Source organism: Aquarana catesbeiana, linkage group LG01, assembly GCF_042186555.1.
Source record: "Aquarana catesbeiana isolate 2022-GZ linkage group LG01, ASM4218655v1, whole genome shotgun sequence".
In the NCBI taxonomy this organism is placed as follows: domain Eukaryota; kingdom Metazoa; phylum Chordata; class Amphibia; order Anura; family Ranidae; genus Aquarana; species Aquarana catesbeiana.
Window position 1 is genome coordinate 330,580,783 of NC_133324.1, and position 16,163 is coordinate 330,596,945.

Below are 16,163 nucleotides of genomic sequence, written 5' to 3' on the forward strand. Positions count from 1 at the left end.
GAGAGAGCTTTTTGTTTTTACCCATCATGGGATGTTTCTTGTGTGACACCTTGGTAATGAGACACCTTTTTATAGGCCATCAGTTGAGACTGAACCAGCTGAAATTAATTTGCACTGATAAGGGGAAGGATTGCTTTCTAATTACTGATAGATTTCAGCTGGTGTCTTGGCTTTCCATGCCTTTTTGCACCTTCCTTTCTTCATGTGCTCAATACTTTTTCCTTGTGCAATTCCATTTGATTACACAAAACTTAATTTCTGAACGTATTTGTTTTGGTTTCTTTGTATGTATGTATGGATTGCATGGGTTGTTACCGATCTGGTGACAAATTTCATATCAGTAGCACCGTTCTAAATATATTTACCTAGAAAAATGGTGACGTGTTCAATACTTATTTTACCCACTGTATCTACTGGGTGATATTCTTATTTTCTGGTTATAGGCAGCATGATATTTTACTTGCCCCATGTGCATGTTGAAGCAGGACTGACTTATGTAAGGGCCAGTTTGCACCAGATGCAGTTCAGTGCGCTTTTTTTTCTGCACTAAAAATGTATGCACATTGTTTTCCATGTATTCCAATGGCTCTAGATCACATCATGCAGTCAGTTTCCAGTGCAGAAACTGACTGCATGGTGTGTACTAGAGCCATTGGAATACATGGAAAACACTGTGCATACATTTTGTGCAGAAAAAAAGGGCACGGAACTGAACGGAACTGCTTCTGGTGTGAACTAGCACTAAGTGTAACTGCTGCACAGCAATTACATTAATGTGGAAGTAAATCCCCCTATCGTTTTCAGCCAAGGAAGCTGCCATCTTGACCTTTGTTTAACCTTCAACTGCCATGAAGCTGCACATGTGATCAGTTATGACACCACTGACACTGGTTTGACAGTTTGGTTGAGAGAACAACCATTGTGAGTTATATTTCTGGCACATGACTGGAATGTAACAACTTTTTTAAACTGTTAAATCGATGGTTTTACTTCTGCTTTAACCAGTTCCTCACCGCCAACTGCATATATACTGCGGCACCCTTTGATCGCCCCTGATGTTAACCCCTTCCCTGTCAGTGTCATTTATACAATGTCAGTGCATATTTTTAGCAATGATTACTGTAATAATGTCACTGGTCCACAAAAAAGTTCAGTTAGGTGTCCGATCTGTCCGTCGCAAATTGCAGTCCTACTAAAAATCGCTGATCACCGCCATTACAGGTAATAAAAAAAAATAATCCATACAATATAGTAAAATGTCCACAGGTACTTCAATCAGTACCCCTGATTACTAAAGCGGCGCTACCGTCATTACTACTTATGACCAGCTTTCATATGATAACACATGAGAAAAAAAAATGACAGATGGTGATAAAAGTCCAGAGAGACACAGATGGTGATCCTAATGTGGTATTGAAGATGTGCACCTCACACCAGAATCCTCAAGTCGTGCGTCACACTCCCCTTAGGGGTTCTCACTCACTTGAAAGTAGAACACATCAAGCCTTGGTATGTTTTGTATGTATGTATTTTGTATGTTTTTTTTTTAATTTTTTTAAATGACAACATTTTTTTTTTTTATTGCATTTTAGTGTAAATATGAGATCTGAGGTCTTTTTGACCCCAGATCTCATATTTAAGAGGTCCTGTCATGCTTTTTTTCTATTACAAGGGATGTTTACAGGAATAAAAGTGACACATTTTTTTTTTTAAACCGTGTAAAAATAAAAAGTAAAAGGTAAAATAAAAAAGGGAAAAAAAATGTTTTTAAACGCGCCCCTTCCCGCCGTGCAGAAGCGAACGCATACATGAGTAGCGCCTGCATATGAAAACAGTGTTCAAACCACACATGTGAGGTATCGCCGCGATTGGTAGAGCGAGAGCAATAATTCTAGCCCTAGACCTCCTCTGTAACGCAAAACATGCAACCGGTAGAATTTTTAAAATGTCGCCTATGGAGATTTTTAAGGGTAAATGTTTGTCGCCATTCCACGAACGGGCGCAATTTTAAAGCGTGACATGTTGGGTATCAATTTACTCGGTGTAACATTATCTTTCACAATATAAAAAAAAAAAATTGGGCTAACTTTACTGTTGTCTTCTTTTTTTACTTCAAAAAAGTTGATTTTTAAAAAAAAAAAGTGTGCTTGTAAGACCGCTGTGCAAATACGGTGTGACAGAAAGTATTGCAACGACTGCCATTTTATTCTCTAGGATGCGCCATTTTAATCTCTAGGATGCCCTAACGGAGCGCATTCGGTGCAGTACAAATCACACATAGCAAGACATTGTACAGATCACATACTCATACTGTAATGATACTTTCATAGTATGTATTGTAGTCATACATTTCTTATTATCTCTGGCAGGCTGACCTTGTGAAGGAACTGAGACTAGCAGCTTCATCTTCAGTGATTTATTATTTTACGGAGGCAACCACAAGGGCAAAAGAAGCTGAGTCTATGCTAAACAGTGTCTGCAAGCAACTGAACCAGAGACTGCAGAGAAGGAACAGTAACCCTACATCATACAGGTTTGGGGGTCCCTTTACATTAGATTGTCCCGAAAGTACTTATTTGATAACAGCCTTACAAAGTTGTATGTCAGCCTAAATTATGCATAGCTATTATGTCCAAAATCTGTTTTCTTTTGCCACAGCAGTAATTAGTAATTTGACTGTGTAAAAACTGTAAAACAAAAGGTAGTAAACAACATATAACTTACATTGTTAATAAACAATGTTTTTACACAGGTCCCATCTTACTGAGTTCCAAGTTCTCCTTCAGTTAACATCTCGCTCACTGAAGCGGAGTGACACATTGACCTTATTAATAGATGGGGCGGATGTGCTGTGTGGACATGCAGGTGAATTTACATCTGATTGGATCCCTGACCTTCTTCCTCAGGTACGCAATTCCTTCTTTTGCTTCCAATAATGAAACTATTTATACCAAATTGTGCAAATGCAAGACCCCTGCAGCACTATGGGCCCAGTGCATAAAAGTGAAATCACACAACAAAGCATTAAAAAAAGCAACAAAGCTGTGCTGCGTAGTGAGTGAAGTGACATTTATTTTATAATGGATAGATCAGTTAAAATGGCTATGTATAGTATTACCTATTTCAGGCCACTGTGAAGCCATCTAATCCATACCAGTGTTAGTTGTTTTGGAACAACATATATTTCATTTGTGAATGAATAAACTACAAGTTTATAAACTACAAGAATTTACAAATCCACCAACTTTCTAACAGAAAGCCCATACCGAGTTACGAGCAGAAATCTGGAGGAGATGCCTGCAGGAACCTGACATTGATCGTGGGTGCAATGCTTTGTGGGCCTCTGTGGGAAAAAATAGTAAATGCACAATGCATTTCCGTTAAAGGGTGAACTTATCCTTTAAACATAGCAATATTGTAAGTTAATCTTTTCCCTATAAGAACAAATATGGACCCCTCTGTATGCATGGGCTAAAAAAGGATATAAGTTGCAACTGGTTTCACCAGTGCAGCAGCTGAGATGGGCTCTGGTAGATTCAGATCTGTCAGAGTCCATCATTCTCCGTGATACATTGGACAGCCTGTAAAACTTATAGGTGTGAGATTGGTAAGAGCTTGGTATTTAGTGTTTAAATATTTGTAGCATGATGTAAGCATTTTTGTTTAGTTTTTAATGAAAATTAATTTTGTATTTTTTTTATATACCGTATATACTCGAGTATAAGCCGAGTTTTTCAGCACATTTTTTTTCTCGAACATCATGGGACACAGAGCCTCAGTAATTACTGATGGGTTATATAAGTATCACTGGTGATTGGACACTGGCACACCCTATCAGAAAGTTCAACCCCCTATATAATCCCTCCCCTTGCAGGGACACCTCAGTTTTTACGCCAGTGTCTTAGGTGATGGACGTGTAAAGATGTCCTGTGCTGAGCTCCAAAGGGAATATCTTATATCCTATACTGGGGCAAGCCAGGCAAACCGGATCCATTCAAAGTGTCTTTTCATGGCCGAATTGGATGGTACCCGGGCCTCATGTCCGAAGAAACAAGGTTTTACCTGTAACGCTTCTCTTTTTAGAGGGCTGCACCCCGCATATTAGAAAATGGTTTTTCTAGCCTAATTTCTAGCTGGGTGCTTTACAGGGCCAAAACTGTGGATCTCCCTATTCGTAGGGGGCCCCAGTCTCTGACATTTTTTTCAAACGGAGCCCACCATGAGCGCACAGCCTCCAGCGTGCTCAGACGCCCACACAGGCCAGCTGCAGGCTATTAAAAGCACTCTGTACAGGAGCACACAGCCTTCGGAGGGACACAGAGCTGACGGTCGCATGTAAGGTGGGACACAGGCATTCTCCTATGCAGCATTTACTAAGGTAACACCAGACTGGGCATTGGGCAGCAAGGCTTTTAGCCAGACTCAGCAGTCAGTGTTCATTTTGTGATACCTCCTCCTTGTTGCTTTGCACTATGGGTAGAAGAGGTTCAAACACCCCAAGAACCAGAGACTCTAGGGGATCTTGTTCAGGTTCTGAGGACCCCCTTTCTGCAGCATCCTCCCCCTCTGAGGGGCCAGGGATGGCTAGCCAGAGGGAGCCATTGGGATCAGGGGCTATACCTGCCTCCGGCACTTCAGCCCCTGTATACATTACACAGGAGGTTTTTTCCTCAACCATTAGTGGTTTAGAGGAAAGATTAATGGCCGTGATTACATCTTCACTCAGTGGAAGAAAACGCACTAGGCCTTCCTCTGTTTCCCAAGACCCTCAGGCAGAGGAGCTCTGGGATAAAGGAGACAAATCCCTTTCAGAGGATCAGGATGGGACGGATGATTCCTCTTCGGAGGAATCAGGTGGAGAGGGGCCCTCTGCGACTTCCCAGGAGGAGAAAGTCTTAGTGCAGATCCTTACTGGATTGGTCCGCTCCACATTTAAGTTGCCCATATCTGAATCAGTTAAAGAACCCTCTTCTTCTTTAGGGTCACTGAAACCTCCTCAAACAGCACATGCTTTTCCTGTTCAAAATTTACTTGAAAAGCTCATTTATTCTGAGTGGGATCACCCAGATAAACGTTTTTTTTCTGCCGAAAAAGTTTTCAACACTTTATCCGATGGAAGAAAAGTTTATTAAAATGTGGGGAATACCGGCCATTGATGCCGCCATTTCCTCCGTAAATAATAGTCTGACTTGTCCTGTAGACAATGCTCAGATGCTCAAGGATCCTGTAGATAAAAAGATGGAATCCCTATTGAAGGATGTTGGCAGGTTCAGTGGCTCAACCTGCAGTTGCAGCGATTGGAATCTGTCAATGCTTAAGAGACCATGTTAAGCAGGTTATCAAAGTTTTACCTGAACAGCAGGCCCAGGGGTTACCTGAACAGCTGCGGCCTTATGTTACGTTGTTGACGCCATCAGAGATTTTATTGTGCAAACCTCTCATCTTTCACTGGGGTTGGTGCATATACGTAGAATCCTATGGTTGAAAAATTGGTCAGCCGAAGCACCATGTAAGAAGCTGCTGGTTGGGTTTCCATTTCGTGGTGCAAGGTTGTTTGGAGAAGACTTGGATGACTATATCAAGAGAATCTCTTGTGGGAAAAGTACTCTCTTACCTGTTAAGAATAAGAGTAAGCATCCCTCTTTCAAACGGACTCTTTCCCCAGCGCCAGGGGCTTCAGCCTCCAGGCAGTCTCGACGGCCTCCTCCGTCTGGGTTCAGAAACAAGAGTCAACCCCAGGGACAAAAGAAGTCCTGGGGGAAGAAGCCTACTAGGCAAAACACTAAGACCTCTTCATGAAGGGGGCGCCCCCGCTCGCTCGAGTTGGGGGAAGACTGCGACAGTTCTCAGAGCTCTGGCAGGAGGACTTCCAGGACAGATGGGTAATCTCCACAGTAACCTTAGGGTACAAGCTGGAGTTTCAAGAATTTCCCTCTCCTCGGTTCCTCAGATCAAGTGTCCCCAGAGACCCAGAGAAGCAGTCGCTCCTTCTAGCGTTAGAGCGACTTTTGTCGCAGGAGGTCATTATGATGGTTCCCGCAAAGGACTAGGGATTGGGCTTCTATTCCAACCTTTTTACGGTCCAAAAACCAAAGGGGGATGTCAGACCCATTCTGGATTTAAGGGATCTGAACCGATTCCTAAGGATTCAGTCCTTCCGCATGGAATCAATTCGGACAGTAGTCTCCACCCTGCAGGGAGGAGAATTTCTGGCATCGATAGACATCAGAGATGCATATCTGCATGTGCCCATTTTTCCTGCTCATCAGAAGTTTCTGCGTTTCGAGATAGGAGGGCGCCATTTCCAGTTTGTGGCTCTGCCTTTTGGGATAGCCACTGCACCTCGAGTGTTCACAAAGGTCTTGGCCCCTCCTCTGGCCAGATTAGAGATGAAGCTGGCCTTGAGTACCATCAAGGGCCAGGTCTCTGCCTTATCAGTATTATTTCAACGGCCACTTGCTTCGCATTCTTTGGTCCAAAACGTTATACAGGGGGTGACGCGTCTTAATCCTCCGGTTAAGGCGCCCCTAAACCCCTGGGACTTTGAACTTGGTTCTGTCTGTGTTACAGAAACAGCCTTTTGAACCAATACGTCAGATTCCTTTGGTCTTGTTGACAAGGAAGTTATTTTTTCTGGTAGCCATTTCTTCTGCTAGAAGAGTATCAGAATTAGCAGCCCTTTCCTGTAAGGAGCCTTATTTGATTGTACACAAGGATAGAGTGGTACAGCGCCCTCATCCTAGTTTTTTACCGAAGGTGGTTTCTGATTTTCATTTAAACCAAGACATTGTTCTGCCTTCCTTTTTTCCAGATCCCTGTTCTCCGGAAGAGAGATCACTACATTCGTTGGATGTAGTAAGAGCAGTCAAGGCCTATCTGGAGGCAACTGCTCAGATTCGCAAAACTGATGTTTTGTTCGTGCTGCCAGAGGGTCCCAATAGAGGACAGGCAGCGTCAAAAGCTACCATTTCTAAATGGATTCGACAGTTGATTATTCAGGCTTACGGTTTGAAACAGAAGATTCCTTCATTTCAGATCAGGGCACATTCCACAAGGGCTATTGGTGCTTCTTGGGCAGTGCATCACCGGGCCTCTATGGCTCAGATCTGCAAGGCCGCAACCTGGTCTTCAATCCATACATTCACCAGGTTCTATCAGGTGGATGTGAGAAGGCATGAGGATATCGCCTTTTGGCGTAGTGTGCTGCAGGCAGTGGCACAGGGTCCACAGGTCTGATTGCACCCTACTTGGTCGTGGTCCCCCCCCCCCTCAGACAGCATTGCTCTGGGACATCCCATCAGTAATTACTGAGGCTCTGTGTCCCGTGATGTTCGAGAAAGAAAATAGGATTTTTTATAACAGCTTACCTGTAAAATCCTTTTCTTTCAATGGACATCACGGGACACAGAGGTCCCGCCCCTCTTCTAATACACTATATTGCTTGGCTACAAAACTGAGGTATCCCTGCAAGGGGAGGGATTATATAGGGGGTTGAACTTTCTGATAGGGTGTGCCAGTGTCCAATCACCAGTGATACCTATATAACCCATCAGTAATTACTGAGGCTCTGTGTCCCGTGATGTCCATCGAAAGAAAAGGATTTTACAGGTAAGCTGTTATAAAAAATCCTATTTTTTATGCTGAAAGTGCGCCCCTCGGCTTATATTCGAGTCAAGCACTTTTCTGGTGCAAAGAATGACATTTTCCGAACCGACTTTGGGGCCCCGTATCTCGGGGCCACTTGGTGCTAGGAACTCCAAATTTGGTGGGTCTAGCACTAAAACATATCCAAAGCTGGGGTTCCTAGCACTAAGTGGCTTCGAGATATGAGGCCCCAAATTCGGTTCGGAAAATGTCATTCTCTGCTGCAGAAAAGTGCTTGACATTTTCCGAACCGCCTTTGGGGCCCCGTATCTCGGTGCCACTTGGTGCTAGGAACCCCAGCGTTGGTTATGTTGTAGTGCTAGTTCCACTGGGTTTGCACACCAAATTCCTAGCACCAAGTGGCCCCTAGATACGGGGCCCCAAAGTCAGTCAACTGTATCCATCTGCAGCAATTTCATTTCGGGACTCTTTGAGTCCAAAGACCCCAAATTTTGGCTGCAGCTAGGGGGCATCTAGGAACCCTTAACTACCGAGTTTGAAGTTCGGGGGACCTATGGCTGCAAATGGGCACAGTGAGGCTGCAAATGGGCACAGTGAGGCTGCAAATGGGCATTGTTGACCCTCTTTTCCACTTACAGTAGCTGAGCATTTCTCACCCTAGGCTTATACTCGAGTCAATAAGTTTTCCCAGTTTTTTGTGGTAAAATTAGGTGCCTCGGCTTATATTCGGGTCGGCTTCTGAGAATATCAAAGGGGCATGTTTTGTTTTGTCAGTTTTATCTGTTTTTTTTCAGGTTAGCAGCCATAAAGCACATGTAAAATACCATCATTATAAAGACAAGTTGTTTACCTTTTCTATCTACAGAAAGTGAATTTAGTTCTCAGTGTGACAGAAGGCTCCTCTCTCTGCTCTTCCTTGAGGAAGCGGAAGGACACCATACCAATTACTCTAGGGAGGCTGGAACCAAGTGAGCGGGCTGAACTGGTGAGAGGGAAACTAGCTTTGTATGGTAAAAAGCTGGAAGAGTCTGCTTTCAATAATCAGGTATGATGACCAAATATGTCTACTTACCATTACAAATGTGTTTAATGTTTATGTATTCCAACCCAGTGCAAATTATGTCTCCATTTTATGCAAAGAATGCACGATATATGCACTGCATGGTTGGAACATCAATATATGCAATGCATGGTTGGAACATCAAAACATCAATCCCTCTGAATTTGCAGATATTAAACTCCATGTATGCAATATTTATAGCCGCTAAAGTATTTGAGGTAATTGAGCACAAGTAAAGAAAACTTAAATCTGCAAGGCTGCTATCCTTATCACTTAGTCAGCGTATGTTGAATCTGCAAAAACAAATATGCTATTTCAATGGAAACTTGATGCATGCTTTTTAAAAACCTTAGTTGCTGGCCATTTCTTTGCCTTCTCCAGTGCAAAATACAGTAATCCATGGAATGGGTCAGTCAGCTAAGTCGTATGGAACAAAGTACAGTGGAACCTCGGATTACGAGCATAATTAGTTCCAGGAGTATGCTCGTAATCCAATGTACTCGCATATCAAAGCAAGTTTTCCCATTGAAGTCAATGGAAACGAAAATAATTAGTTCCGCATTGACTTCAATGGGGTGCAATACCGCATGCGGCCAGAGGCGGGGGGGCGCGGGAGAGCCTCGGAAACGACCGAAAAGGCCCGAGGGACACTTCGGCTGACCTCGGCAAACCTCGGAAAGACTCCATTCACGAGCCTTTCCGAGGTTTGCCAAGGTCAGCCGAACTGTCCACGGGCCTTTCCATGCATTTCCGAACGGCGACTATCGGCTCCGGCACCTCCCACCTCAGGCCAAAAGCGGTACTGCACACCACTTTTGCCCTGAATCCTGCTTGTTTTGCGAGACAACACTACAAACCGAGCTAGGATTTTTAGAAATACAGTGCTCGGTTTGTGAAACGCTCGTTAACCTTGTTACTCGCAAACCGAGGTTCCACTGTACAAATTTTTTTTTAATTCAGAAAATAAGATCTATTGAACTTTCCAGCATACAGTGCAATACAAATAACAGGGAAAAAAATTCCAGTGTATACAAACCAACTGCCTAATAGAAACAGTGTACCATACATGGAAAAATTACATGAAATGCAAACACTGATTCGGCTCATACAGAGTAATAAGACCAGAAAATGGAGACTTTGTTAAATCTCAGCTCAGAGTATAAGCTATCTCGACCCTGTCAGCCAAGGAAGTATGGGTTTAACCTGAACGTTTAAAGGGATTATAGCAATCTGTGAAACAGCAGATCTAGGATTGTAAGACCCAGGGTGGCCAACCAGGGCTCCTATAGTTTTTCGAATCTCATATTTTAAGGTAATCCACAAAGCACGTATCCACTCCTCCTGGGTTGGAGGGATCTCTGATTTCCAATACTGGAGAATCAAATTTTGGGCCTGAAATAGTGCTTTATATAATGCTTCAATTTGATGTGTTATCCTTATCAAGTATACCCAGTATACATTACTTCGGTTCTAGCTTTATTGTAGTTTGCAAAACTGAATTGAGGGTGTCTACCACCGACTCCCAGTACCGGTGTAGCTTGGGGCATTGCCATAGCATGTGAATAAGGTCTCTGTGATTTCTTTTACATTTGCTGTAGATTGAGTCCTGTCTTCGCCCCATGGCATGAAGTTTAACCGGGGTGTAATGGACTCTCAGGAGAATATAGAGTTGGGAAAGCTGGTGAGATACATTCAAGGAGCTGAGCTGCACAGACTGTAGCATGACTTCCCATTGATCCTCTTCAAATGCCCCTACATCTTTTTCCCAAACTGTGCTGACCTTACATGGATTGCCCTCTAGATAATTTTCCAGTAGCATGGTATGACACTGAGAGAGAAAACCTTTAGAGGACATTACATATTGCATATAATTAAAGATGGTAGAAGGGGACATATTTCATAATGCAAATACAGTAAAGCCTTGGATTGCGAGCATAATTAGTTCCAGAAGCATGCTTGTAATCCAAAGCACTTGTATATCAAAGTGAATTTCCTCATAAGAAATAATGGAAACTCAGATGATTCGTTCCGCAACCATTTATTCATGGGTCTTTCATTTTATAGTCCATATAAAAAGCTTATAGCAATGTGATAGGTTGTGTAACCATAAATTGTCCATTTACAAATGGCAGCCTCCTTAAGGGGATTAGAAGCAAAATCCAGAAGGAGCTACAGAGTATATAAGAGAAGAGAGATGCCCCTAAGTGTAGCAATATGGTTACATTTAATGAAGGTACAACATTTAGCAACTAACATGGTTGATGATTAAAACTTGCACATCTAAGTATGCAGCCATCTGGGGTAAAGCTGTTCACAAAGACCATCTCCCGCACTGCCGGCTCTCACCGCTGTCATACTGTAATCGTGACTGGGAAGACTACTCTGCAGTAGAGTGATCTGAAAGTGAGGCTTGAAGCGCTTGTGGAGTGCAGCGTGGAAGGGATGACGTTGATGGTGGTGCGGAGGTCAGTCTATGTGGACAGCTTTACCCGGGATGTCTGCATACTTAGACGTGCCTGTATTAATCATCAACCATGTAAGTTGCTAAATGTTGTACCCTTATTAAATGTAACCATATTGCTACGGCACCTCTTGTCTCTTTTTTACTCAGTTGTGACATGATGCTACTTGTATATCAAGACGTCGCTTGTTTAGCAAGTCAAAATTTATCAAAAAATTTTGCTTGTCTTGCAAAACGCCCTCAAACCAAGGTTTTACTGTACTTTAAATATAAGACACAAATTATCTTCCACAAGCAGTGGTTTTAGCGGGGAGCATCGATAATTTCAAAAAACTATTAGATAAGCACCTTAATGACCACAACATACAGGGTTATACAATGTAATATAAACATAAAGCACACGCACAGTTTGGACTTGATGGATTTATGTCTTTTTTCAACCTCACCAACTATGTAACTATAAGGAAAGTATTGTGAACTGTTGGGCCCTAAGAAATATATTAACATCTTTGTGCTTTTCTTGGAGTTCTTTTGGATGACCAATTGGTTCATGCATTGCCAGTCATATTGACCAAAATTATATACTATTTACCATATTGCTCAATAATTAGACAATTTATGCACCTCTACTCATCCAGTTGCGCCTCCTGATGATCAAGAAGGGAACACGTGATCCTCTGTATCTAACCATGGCCTGCGAGGAACTACGAATGAGTGCGGTCTTTGAGAAGGTTGGTGAACTATGTCTTTTCTTAATAAGCATTGGTTTTTCTTGCCTAGTCCTTTCTTGACAAACTTTTCTCTTACTTTTATCAATGTACATTTACCAATATTCTTCCCTGTTTCACCTGCCTCAGTGCTGCATCAGTCTCCATATTGATTAAGCTATGGATAGATTTGTGATATATAGATGGTAATTTCAGAAGCATAGATATGATGATTTATGTTATGTTTTAGTACAGTTACTTCAGTAGCATTGTATGCTAATGCATAATTGCCTATCAAGCAGTCATGTGCCCCCCCTGCTCTTTCCTTCTCCAGCAGACAATATTTTATTATCACAGTAGTAGATGGTTTTTATAAAATGGAGGACTATGTTGTAATCTACTGCAGCTTTGTGGTTGTATCATAATCCTGTGCAACAATATTAGGTTGGCATTCCTCATATAATTCTATTTCCTTACATAGCTGTCTGATGACATACAGAAGTTGCCAGCAACCCTTCCACCTCTTATTCAGAAGAGACTTGAAATGCTGGAAGAAGAACATGGAGTTAACAATGTTGGCATTGCTTTGACAGCCATCTGCATCTCCCGTAAAGGTAGTATCTTTTTTGCTGTACTATTAACTACTAACTGAATTTTTTTTTTTTTGCTTTGTTTATTTACTTTTTTTCTTGTGGTTTATTTTAGGACTTTGGGAGAGAGATCTGCTAAGGATTCTGAGCTCTTTGCAGCAAATAAGCTCTGTGTACACAGCAAGTTGGGATGAAATGCTAAACGCAGCCATTAATGCAAACAATATTCCTATGGCCACATTTTCTCTGCTTCTCACAGGGCTGAAAAGGTGCAGAGACTATGGCTTAATTTTCTGTCCTTGTTCTGTCATGTTGTTTGGTCTTCTTGTATCATTATGTGTTTTATAGCCAGAGCATGTTGTTCTAGTCCTTTTTGTTCTGTTCTCCTATTACAGTGTTCTTGGGTTGTGGAATCCTAACATGACTAGTGAGCCAAGGCTGCATCTCTCTAGTTGTCTGTTGCGGGAAGCTGTTGAGAAGCGTTACTTTGGAAAATCTGATGTTGTCCACTCTGTACATCTTCTTATAGCTGGTGGGTGATTGAAACCATTTATTAGTACTTTAATGGTGTGTTTTCACAGTAAGACTAATTTTAAACACTTAATGTGTTCTTTGTTCCCTACAGCTCATTTTTGGGCAGTCTCTTCTCCTGAAGACCCTGAATCTTCACCTGTACTTCATGCTGAATGTCTGAGTGAGCTGTCCCACCATCTGGTATGCTAAAGTGTATGCAATTTTTTTTACTGTGATCCATGTTTTAATATTTATGGAAGTAAGCATGCACTTTGTCTTTCAGCTATGTGGCAGGCAGTTCCATACTATGGGTAAGCTCCTCGTATCTGTTCCTTTCCTGAAGGCACATGCCACCCTAGGACTCTTGCCTCACCTGTGCCAAGTTTACAGTAACTATGGTGAGTTCTTTTTTAAACAAAATATTTTATTCTCTATTACATTATCCTCCTTGTTTTTAAAGAACTGGCATTGCAACAGAAGGTTACATGCAAAAAATATATTTTTTTATCAAACTCTAGTCGTGTTAATGTGTTTCCTCCTTTCACCAAAACCCCATTAGTGGACCTGTTCATGTGGCCCCTTACACAGAACTACACAATACTTAAAAGCAGTACCTAACTTTGTTATCAGTAAGTAGTAAAGCATCTGACTGACTGTACACAGCAAGGCATACAGTGAAAGCAGATTAGTTCCTTTGTTGTGAAATTCAAGATACTGGAAAGAGTAATACCACACTACCATTTTCTTGAATGTTAATCGATATATTTAAAATGATAATATACTATATATGCTAAAATGTGCATTTAAACATGCACAGTTGCTCCCCTCGCCAATGTTGGTTTTCTGGCTGTTATGCTGTTTGGCTTTTTGTCTTCAGTTCTTTCTGTGTCCTTGACATTACCTCAGACTTCTTTAAATCTAAATTGCATGAGTATTCACTCCACAAATCAGCAAAAGTCAAGTGTTTATGTCTTTTAATTAATAATTTCATGGAAATAAAAAGTGCCAGGGGTTGTAAACTGGCTTTAGGCCTTTGAAATCTCTATTAACACATGCACACATTTGTTCATACAATTCGTGCTAGAAATCTTTACTTGATGACACAAACCTATTCAATTATTATTTTTTAAATGAGTTTTCTCTTTATTTGTGTTACCTTATTATATTCATACTAGCAAAAGTGTCCCCATTCCAAAACTTTTGTAAGTTTGTAGAGCAGAGCTGGGTATAGTATGCAGATGAAGAGGGACAGAGGCAGTATAGGGGAAACTTGAGGAGCTGTTGCATTTATGAAGTGAAGGGGAATATGACAGTAGAGTGGAGACAGTAAGCTGGAAGGCACTATATCTGGGAGCAGGCACTGTGAAATCAAAAGGTGGGCTGTGAGCACTATAAGGGGGAAGTGAGGTGGGTGGCTGTTGGCAGCTGGGGAGGTGGGTAATAGATGCCATGAGTGAAAGGTGATGGCATGGGGGTGATTTGGGGAGGTGAGTTGAGTGGCAAGTAGACACAGTTACATTGGGGGAAAGGAGGGTGTTGACCAGGGGGGGGTGAGTTGGATGGCAGTGTGGCAGCATAATGTAGAAGTGGGGAGGTGGATAGAAAGATGGTGTTCGAGTCAGGGCAAGTGAGGCGCGTGGGAAGTGCTTTGAACGAATGGGTGTATAACAAAAAACGAAGTGGGTGTATGACAAAAAAGAGAAAGATTGTCCCCAATATAGCAGTGGAATATAGCAGTGGGAGATCAGAGGAACAAATGAGCAACACAGCATGCAGTGTGGGGAAAATAGAAAAGATTATTTATTAAATGATTACAAATCCAGTAAATTGGAGGTGACAATTGGTGCACATAAACAAGATATATACCCAGTGACTACTGCGCTAAACAGTCAATGGATATGGCAACACACATAACAATGCACATAGACAAAAAACGACCATAACACATAAAACACATAAACAATCGTCCGGACGCCAGATAATCTATACACAGCTGTTCATGCCACAACTATGTCGTCTAAAGCAATGTATTAAATGTATAGTAGATATATGGCATAAACACCCGTGCAGAGGTCCCTGGGGGCTCGAGCCTACTGGAATGATAGTTTAAAAGTGTGGGGGAGTAGGAAATGCAGCGTAATGCACACGCTGGCTTTGAGATAGAAAAATTATTGGTGAAGTGGGAGGGAGGGGTTTTGACCATGAGAGGGAGGGTTTAGGTGGTTAGGAGAGATGTGGTATGCATTATGCTGCTGGCCTGTGGGATATGAGTTCTATGTTTTACATTCCTCAATAGCAACAAAGGATACAAGTCCACATTGTGTATACCAAATTCCAGTTATTACATTGTAAAAAGTAGCAGTGACATCATCATTGTGCTCCACATAGCCTATACAGCAGAGCTGTTGGAGGGCCCTAGCAGGTCCATCTACTACAGGCTGCCTGCAGAAAACTACAGGAAGGGATTAGATACAAGACTAGTCACCATGCTCAAAGAGAGAGCAGCTTTTTCACACAAAGCGCCCCATAATTCAAGTAGGAATACACATGCTTCTTGTATGTAGACCATTGTTGCTTATCGTGCAGTTCATTTGAAGCGGTGACACTGCTATTTACTGCAAGCTACTGTATAGAGATGCACTGTCATGGTTGTAGAGCTGTCAGCACACCTTGAGTCAGGAATCCTGCAGAAAGTAGCACAGTGTCATGGCCATAGCAATTAAACAGCATCGGGCACATAGCACTCCTATCCCTCACTTAAGTAGCCCAGTGCCAAAAGGATTAGCACTGCCAGCAACATGCTGTGGGATAGAGACAGGCTCTGAGCAGGCCTGGATCAGGGGTGTGAAGAGCACTGGTCCTAAGATTGCTTCACCGCTTCTCAGAACCTGGGATGTTGGCTGCTGCATGTGTGCAGAAGAAAGGGGGATCAACAGGAAGCGGTGAAAGGTAAACGTGGTAACAGTGTTCGCTACATGGTCTGTGCTTTTTTTATATGTACTATTTTTGCATATGATTAATAAATGTGATGAAGTAGCCTTTTGGGTGTACACAGTCTCTTATTTTTTTTGTTTCTAAAGCCTGGGAACAGTGCCTACTGCAATGTTTGTGGGGGGGGGGAGAGAATCCATGGAGGAGTTGTCATCTGTGTTGCCTTTGCTGATCCACCTGTCGGTTTAGTGTGGTCCAGGCTCCGGCAGAGCAGCAGGCAGAAGAAGGGGTGGCAC

At 42.3% G+C, this 16,163-nt stretch overlaps 1 protein-coding gene across 1 annotated transcript in view; it reads left to right on the plus strand.

The window, feature by feature from the left end:
- The window catches only part of TEP1 (telomerase associated protein 1), a 132,456-nt gene that overhangs the window by 77,600 nt on the left and 38,693 nt on the right, over positions 1 to 16,163 (plus strand). The window contains exons 25-33 of the mRNA XM_073631315.1: positions 2,370 to 2,533; positions 2,753 to 2,906; positions 8,471 to 8,650; positions 11,765 to 11,857; positions 12,315 to 12,447; positions 12,539 to 12,692; positions 12,819 to 12,955; positions 13,049 to 13,137; positions 13,220 to 13,334. Of these exons, the coding sequence (XP_073487416.1) occupies positions 2,370 to 2,533; positions 2,753 to 2,906; positions 8,471 to 8,650; positions 11,765 to 11,857; positions 12,315 to 12,447; positions 12,539 to 12,692; positions 12,819 to 12,955; positions 13,049 to 13,137; positions 13,220 to 13,334 (1,219 nt within the window). The remainder of the gene's footprint in view (positions 1 to 2,369; positions 2,534 to 2,752; positions 2,907 to 8,470; positions 8,651 to 11,764; positions 11,858 to 12,314; positions 12,448 to 12,538; positions 12,693 to 12,818; positions 12,956 to 13,048; positions 13,138 to 13,219; positions 13,335 to 16,163) is intronic.